The sequence below is a fragment of the Psammomys obesus genome, unplaced genomic scaffold (assembly GCF_907164565.1).
Source record: "Psammomys obesus unplaced genomic scaffold, mPsaObe1.curated_primary_1811, whole genome shotgun sequence".
NCBI classification, from domain to species: Eukaryota; Metazoa; Chordata; class Mammalia; order Rodentia; family Muridae; genus Psammomys; species Psammomys obesus.
Window position 1 is genome coordinate 7,503,825 of NW_026585894.1, and position 8,689 is coordinate 7,512,513.

Sequence of the window (8,689 nt, forward strand, 5' to 3'; positions counted from 1 at the left end):
GCGTGCGCGCGCGTGTGTTCACGAGCTCGTGCACGCGCGCCTTCTTTTCCTCGTTAGGGTGCTGGAGGAAGAGAAAAGACTCGAGTGTACGTACGTGGTAGGTTATGGAGGTTAGTGCGACCGTGTTAGGAAATTAGGGTTCTGATACCTGAGAATTCGGGTCGCTCCTCCCTAAGAGATGTTTTAGGTAAAAGAGGAGGTGGATGCCAGGAGGAAAGGATGTTGTATTTCTCAGTGTTTGGATAGAAAAGGACTCAAGTCCGGGGTGTCTGCTGTAGGGTCAAGGGACTCAGGAATGTGTGGGGATAGAAATGGTTGGGTGTCCAGAGGGAGGGCTGCGAGTACGCCAAGGGATGGGGGCGGAGGCGGGGGCGGGGATTCAGAGCGTGTAAGTAAAGGTGCAGCCCTTGTGCGAGGGTCCGGGTGCGCGCGCGATGTCTGGCCGGGTGCGCGTGCGCGCCGCTGCCTGCTTGCTTGCCTAAAGGCTGTTTGGTGGGTTTGACCGGCTAGCAGGCGCCAAGAAGCTGGATCCCAGATCTCATAGAGACCGTCGCAGAAACTGAGAAACGAGTCAGAACGCCTTGGGACCTCAACAGGACTTCGAACTGCAGAGGTGGGTAAATTTCAAGCCCGAGCTGTGAGAGATGCAAAGAAGGGCGCGCTGCCTCTTCCTGGCTGGGCTTGGCACAGTGCATGTGTGCACGCGAGGAGGGAAGCAGGTAGCTTATTATTTTTAGTTGGAGTCGTGTTGGTTTGGGGCCCGTTGAGTAGACGAAGTGGACATGTTGGCTATCCCCCACCCCCAACACACACACACAGGCACACACCTCCCACTTGCCTGCCTATGGCGCGATCCCTTGTCCTCAAGGACCGAAAGAATCTGGGTGTCCTTAACATCCCTGCCCCTGGGGCAATCTGGATACCAGGGAAAGTGTCCTGGTCTCTGGCACCATGAGCTGTCAAGGCTGCTGCTGGGCTTTGTGCTCTGTGCCCTACTCTGAGGCACTGTGCGTGGACTTGAATGTGGGGTTTCAGGCGGTGGCCAGTGGACTGCTCAGAGACTGCTGGCACTCAGCAAGACAGGCAATATGGGAGGAATAGCTGGTGGGTAACTCTGAAAGCGCAAGAAAACCTGGCGAATGATAACAGTGACACTTTGCAAGGTTTTTAAATGTTGAGGTGATTTCTGGCTGGGTTAACGGGATCTTTTAGCTGGCCTGGGCAGGTGGGGGTGGGAGGCAAAACCCGGGCCGTGGCTAGAGGCAATAGAACTATGGAGTCACTCTGACTGTGGCAAATGGGTTTTTGATGCCCCAGTGTTATATTCCTCGCGGCCTGAACTAGCCGTCTCTTCCTCTTTCTCACCCACTGCACGTTCAGGTCTAGAGAGGGCAAAGAAAACTCCAGCAGCTACCCCTTGTGGGACGGGAGCAAGCGGAGAAATGTGTGCGCAGCAGGACTGAAGGCCCCCGCGACATCGTGCACAGTTCCCCGCCCCCGCCACCCAGCCTGAGAGGCTGCTGCTTGGGCCGGGTACCGAGGAGGGGGCTGCGCTCCTGCTCTGGGCACCGGGATGCGGCAAAACATTGCGGTACCCGCCAGAGGCCCCTCCAACCGCGTCGCCTCCAGCTCTAGGTAGCACTCAGGGGGCTACAGTGGCTGAGCTCTCCACAGTTCTCCCCACCCCCACAGCGGCTCTCAGGGATGGGGCAGCTAAGGTTCCCCATGTCCACTGATGTAGAGCCACCTCGACCTGTGGACCCCCTTGGCAGTGGTTTTCATTCTGCAGACTCGCTCTCTCTGCTTGGGTAAGGAGCGCTAGCAGCTGCACTCTGGTAGATTCTGGATTTATGTTAGGGCAAGGATTGTGCAGTCCTGTGCAGCCTTGAGAGCTGACAGTCTTGCTTGGTACTACCAATAGAAGAAAAGAGGTTAGGGAAATTTGTTCCCCTTGGAAGCCTGAGAGGTGGTTTTGGGTATCCAACCCATACTTTGTAAGGTTTTCTTTTTCGGTTTGTATTTTTGCTGTTTTGTGTCACGTTTTTTGAGTATATTTATAGTGGTATTTCTCTTCCTTACAATACTTTTCTTGGTTTCTTTTTTTCCTAGCCTCATTTTTGACAGTTCTCCAGCTCTCCATGTCTGTTGCCCTTTCAGCGCCTGTTTGCATCTCCTTCTTGGGTTGACTCTTACTCTGACTTACTTGCTTGCTCCAGCTGCTTTTGGTTTCTTCTCTTTCACCAAAACTGTATTTGGGAACTTCTTAGCTCATCCTTGCACCTCCCCGGATCCCTTTAATACTTAAAGTAGAAATTACTGCATCTTGATGAGACCTGATAAGCTAGGATCAGATAGAAGGAGAGGAAGTCTTCCCCTATCAGGAGACTAGGGAAAGGAAGGGCACAGGGGAAGAAGAGGGAGGGTGAGTGGGACTGGGAGGAGACAAGGGAGGGGGCTGCAGAGGGCAGTCAAAGTGAATAAATTGTAATAAAAAATATATAAATAAAATTAAATAAAAATTAGGGACAAATAATAGAAACGTAGAAATTACTAATAAAACGGCAGCTCTTCGTGTATTTTCACATCTGTTAGGCTTTTACTTCTTATTTTTGAGCTGAATTCCACTTATTCGAATTTTGTTTTGTTTCTCTTTGCTTTCTCTGTTTTGGTTCTTTTTAGTTTGGCTGCGTTTTGGTTTCTTTGTTTTTGAATGGGGGTGGTTAGGAACAAGAAATGACTCAACTGAACTAAAATAGCTGTTGAAAGCTACATCAACACAAGGCAAAAAGGACCAGGAGAAAATTTTGATTTTACAATTGAAATTGTTTTGGGTGATGTCATGCTTAAGAACTATGACTTCTTTTTACAATGACAGCTGTGCTATAACAGTGAATAGGGGAAATGCCCACCTATATGACAGCTAAATAACATTTCAGTGGTGCTAGCTCTATTCTGAACCAAAGTATTTAAAATGCAAGTCTTCCTGGGTCTTGGCTAAAGGATTTTCTACCTTCAGACACATTTGGTTTCCCCACTAGCTGATTCCTTGTGAGGAAAAAAAAAGTTTCTATGTGATACATTTTGTTCTTTGCGTTATTTTATCCTTGTGCCTCTGAGTATTTTATTTATTTAATTTATATTTAGTGGTGACCATATTAAAATTGAACTCACCTTCTTCCCATTCACAACTGGAAAGATTTACAAGCCTAAAACTGCATCCAGTAAAATGTGTTCCACTAAATTCTTTTCCATAATGCTGAATAAGGCAGAAACATTCTCTCTCTCTCTCTCTCTCTCTCTCTCTCTCTCTCTCTCTCTCTGTGTGTGTGTGTGTGTGTGTATGAGCATATGTGTGTGTGTGTGTGTGTGTGTGCGTGCCTGTGTGTGTATCTGTTTGTCTGTTTGTAGGCCTTTAAGGAGGTAGATTCAAAGGGTTAATTTTGAATCATTAAACTCTTCTAAGAAGTAATTCTTTATTTGTTTATAGGTAGGTGGATAGAGTGGTCATTTTGGAAGCATGTTTGGTAACTGAAGGCTTTATGTAGAACTGAAGTATGTAGAACTGAATATATCTGTTTCTGCAGATGAAGTTGTTCAAAAACTATGGCAAGTGGACTCCTCTTCCTCAGTAGTGACAGGCTGTGGTCTGAATGATATGATATGCATTTAAGCCAAGAGGTCAGTGGGGACTGGGTTCAAACTGACAAAAGAAGAACAGGAGAGGCCCAGGCAGACAGAAAAGCCAGTTCTGGTGGGTAAAAATGCTGCCTGGATACCAGCAGAGTGCAAAATAAGCAGGTCCCTTTTCTGCTTTCAGGAACCCAAAGACAAAAGGCTTTTTAGCCCCATTTGAGAAGAAACTGACAGCAAATTAGGTGTTGTTTATTAATCTGACAGTTCGTTTTCTAGACCCCAATAGGGTCACCTGTGCTTTTGAAGGCAACAGATTATAGAAATGAAGTGATTCATGGAAACGTACTTACCTAAGTGTCAAAGCTAAGGCAAATTTCTTTTCAGGGCACCTTCCACTTAGCAGTTTTAACCGTTTTTTTAAAGGGACTCAGTCCTCCCACTGCCATATTCTACTTAATTCTGTTCAATTATGGTCAGTATCTAGCTACTGTATCTAGCAGAAGCCTAGAGAAGATATTTCCACCAACTGAGGTATCATTGTGGTATCGAGGATGTAAAAAAGAAAAGAAAAGAAATGATGCTCTAGGTATATTCATTTAAGTGGCAAATAGCAAGCTTGAGGCTTATTCTTAAGGGCAAAGGTTGGTGGTTCAAGTTAAAAACTGAATTTATTAAAGGTATAAGTATGACTTGAAGGATTCCTTACTGTTTGTTGTATATTCTATGCATGTATATTTTGTTCAAATTATAGATATAAAATGTGACATTTTGTGCTTATTATTGTTTAGTGAATAGCAAATCTGGATGTTTTAAAAAATACAGTGCTAGACTGTAGCCATGTGTTCACAATGAGATGATTTAAGTACAAATATTTTTTTTCAAGGAATGACCATTGAAAAACTGTTTTCTTTTTATTTTTTAGATTATTTCTCTTTATTCAGAAGCATAGAGTTGTTTTCTGATTGCAAGAAGATGTATCTTTGGCTCTTTCTGATTGTGTCAGCCCTGATTTCTTCGACAAATGCAGATACTGATGTATCAGTGGAAATCTGCAATGTGTGCTCCTGCGTATCAGTAGAAAATGTGCTCTATGTCAACTGTGAAAAGGTTTCAGTCTACAGGCCAAACCAGCTGAAACCACCTTGGTCTCATTTTTATCATCTTAATTTCCAAAACAATTTTTTAAATATCCTCTATCCAAATACATTCGTGAATTTTTCACATGCAGTATCTCTGCATCTGGGAAATAATAAACTGCAGAACATTGAGGGAGGAGCCTTTCTCGGGCTCAATGCATTAAAGCAGTTGCACTTGAACAACAATGAATTAAAGATTCTCCGAGCTGACACTTTCCTTGGCATAGAGAACTTGGAGTATCTCCAGGCTGACTACAATTTAATCAAGTATATTGAACGAGGAGCCTTCAATAAGCTCCACAAACTGAAAGTTCTCATTCTTAATGACAATCTCATTTCATTCCTTCCTGATAATATTTTTCGATTCGCATCTTTAACCCATTTGGATATACGAGGAAACAGAATCCAGAAACTCCCCTATATTGGAGTTCTTGAACATATTGGCCGGGTTGTTGAACTGCAGCTGGAAGATAACCCTTGGAACTGTAGCTGTGATTTGTTGCCTCTAAAGGCTTGGTTGGAGAATATGCCATATAACATTTACATAGGAGAGGCTATCTGTGAAACTCCCAGTGACTTATATGGAAGGCTTTTAAAGGAAACCAACAAGCAAGAATTATGTCCCATGGGTACAGGAAGTGACTTTGATGTACGCATTCTGCCTCCATCTCAACTGGAAAATGGCTACACCACTCCCAATGGTTACACTACTCAAACAACTTTGCACAGATTAGTGACAAAACCACCCAAAACAACAAATCCTTCCAAAATCTCGGGAATTGTGGCAGGCAAAGCCCTCTCCAACCGAAATCTCAGTCAGATTGTGTCATACCAAACAAGAGTGCCTCCTCTTACACCTTGCCCGGCACCTTGTTTTTGCAAAACACATCCTTCTGATTTGGGATTGAGTGTGAATTGCCAAGAGAAAAATATACAGTCCATGTCTGAACTGACACCAAAACCTTTAAATGCCAAGAAGTTGCATGTAAATGGCAATAACATTAAAGATGTGGACATTTCAGACTTCACTGAGTTTGAAGGACTGGATTTGCTCCATTTAGGCAGCAATCAGATTATGGTGATCAAAGGAGAAGTATTCCACAATCTTACTAATCTACGCAGGCTTTATCTTAATGGCAATCAGATTGAAAGGCTGTACCCTGAAATATTTTCAGGCCTTCATAACCTGCAGTATCTGTATTTGGAATACAACTTAATTAAGGAAATCTTAGCAGGCACCTTTGACTCCATGCCTAATTTGCAGCTACTGTACTTGAACAATAATCTCTTAAAGAGCCTGCCAGTTTACATTTTTTCTGGAGCACCACTTGCTAGACTGAACCTGAGGAACAACAAATTCATGTACCTACCTGTCAGCGGAGTCCTAGATCAGTTGCAGTCTCTTACACAAATTGATTTGGAAGGCAATCCTTGGGACTGCACTTGTGACTTGGTAGCATTAAAGCTGTGGTTGGAGAAGTTAAATGATGGCATTGTTGTGAAAGAACTAAAATGTGAGACTCCTGTACAGTTTGCCAACATTGAATTGAAGTCCCTCAAAAATGAAATCTTATGTCCTAAACTCCTAAACAAGCCATCTGCACCATTCACAAGCCCTGCACCTGCAATTACGTTCACCACTCCATTGGGTCCTATTAGAAGTCCTCCTGGGGGCCCAGTGCCTCTGTCTATTTTAATCTTAAGTATCTTGGTGGTTCTTATTTTAACTGTTTTTGTTGCATTTTGCCTTCTTGTTTTTGTGCTAAGACGCAACAAGAAACCCACAGTGAAGCACGAAGGTCTGGGGAATCCTGAATGTGGCTCCATGCAGCTGCAACTAAGGAAGCATGACCACAAAACCAATAAAAAAGATGGACTGAGCACAGAAGCATTCATTCCACAAACCATAGAACAGATGAGCAAAAATCACACCTGTGGCCTCAAAGAACCTGAAATTGGGTTCATGTTTTCAGATCCTTTGGGACAGAAGATCATGACAAGAAATGCTGCTGACAAAGACAAAGATTTATTGCATGTAGATACCAGAAAGAGACTGAGCACAATTGATGAGCTGGATGAACTATTCCCTAGCAGAGATTCCAATGTGTTTATTCAGAATTTTCTTGAAAGCAAAAAGGAGTATAACAGCATTGGTGTCAGCGGCTTTGAAATTCGCTATCCAGAAAAACAACAAGATAAAAAAAACAAGAAGTCACTGATAGGTGGTAACCACAGTAAAATTGTTGTGGAACAAAGGAAGAGTGAGTATTTTGAACTGAAGGCAAAACTTCAGAGTTCCCCTGACTACCTACAGGTTCTCGAAGAGCAAACAGCTTTGAATAAGATATAGGTCATATAATCTGACTTCATACAGAGGACATTATTTAATGATGAAAGTGCCTTTTGTTGACTTCTAATTTCCAAATAATATATTATCATTAGGCATAGAGACAGGTGTTTCCAAGGGTATCTCATTAACTGTAGCTGTAAAGATGTGTCAAGTAAAAAAGAATTTCCTTAATAGATTTTACTACATAAAACCTATACTGTGGAGTCCTGTGGGGTTACTGCAAACTCTATTGCCAAAGGGATGCTTTATAAACATAATACACTGAATTTAACCTCAAGAGGCAAATCCGTTTTGTACCCTGATGCAAAACCTTCGTCGCTTTGTGCTTTTAAAGCAAACTCAAGAAAACTGGTACCAGTGTTTGTACCTCAGCTGGGTTCTTCATCTTGCACGTAGATTAAGTCGATGAAACTGGAATAACCCTTTTGATTTGTGGCATTGTAACAACTCTGTGTAAAGATTATTTGAAAAGTGTGAAAAACAAATAAGCATGCAAAGAGAGAACATTTGATAGTATTTGTAAATCGGTAAAATTTATGGCCTGCATCTTGAAAACACTGGATTTGTAATGTTAAATTGTGGAAATACTTGTTTAAAATATACCATGCATTACATAACTATAAAATAAATTCGAATACTTCACATCTTACCTGTCTATACATAAAAACCTAAAGGAGAAAAAAAAATAAATGTGAGTTACATAGCATTTGTGGTGATCTAGAGAAAAACATGATGTTTATCATAATTAAACATGGCTCAAATTAAACTAGATTTTGTTCTCAGTGTTGTCAAATACCCACAATCCTTAAAGGTTGTCCAAAATTAGCAAAGTGCTTACCGTGTGAGCGCACCCAAAGCTATTTTTGTAACATAATTCATATTTATGAAGTACTTTGTATACTAAATAGGAAAACATGTACTCCTTAATATGTATTTAATATGCCTGACTTATTCTCCTGATCATAGCAAATTTATCAGTAAGTATAAATTTAGGTAAGATAAAGAAATACTAAAGTGAAACTGAAGCTAATGTGTATAGAAATATTTTGGATTCTGTGATCAGGTATAATTTAAAAGCAGAAAAAAATACAAAAAAAAACCACAAAAATTTTAAAAAAAGTTCTGTGCAATTCTTGTGAATTTAGCATATTATCTTCAGATTTGTTACCAACTGTGCATTTTAAAATAGGCTCCTTAGTTTTATAGTAGTGTGTCTGGGGCAGTTGTTATTTGCCATCAATTGTCATGCTTTTCAGTATTCTATGAGCTTAATTCAAATAGTTTTAATTACAATATTTAACAAATTAATGACTAAGGTAAATAGTATCTTGTATGCATCAGTATCCTGTTCTTTCATCCATCTGACAACTATCAGATAATCTAGTAGAACTGTAAACATCACAGTAATCTTGGCTAACAAAGCCACACTAAAATGCTTGCAATGGGCTCAGAGGAATTCATGATCTACAACTACAACTGATATGCCCCTGTGTTTGCGTGTGCTTTTAAGTTCTAGATTAGAATTGGTCAACTAATTGAAGAATTTGTTAACGGGTTGATAACTGAAGAT

General features: G+C 41.5%; 1 protein-coding gene across 1 annotated transcript; it reads left to right on the top strand.

Moving 5' to 3' along the window:
• Nucleotides 1-539: 539 nt before the first annotated feature.
• Nucleotides 540-7,753, top strand: Slitrk4 (SLIT and NTRK like family member 4). Its single transcript, XM_055599614.1, has 2 exons — nucleotides 540-613; nucleotides 4,556-7,753. The coding sequence occupies exon 2, from the start codon at nucleotides 4,606-4,608 to the stop codon at nucleotides 7,117-7,119; it is 2,514 nt and encodes an 837-aa protein (XP_055455589.1). The 5' UTR covers nucleotides 540-613; nucleotides 4,556-4,605; the 3' UTR covers nucleotides 7,120-7,753.
• The last annotated feature ends 936 nt before the right edge of the window (nucleotides 7,754-8,689 follow it).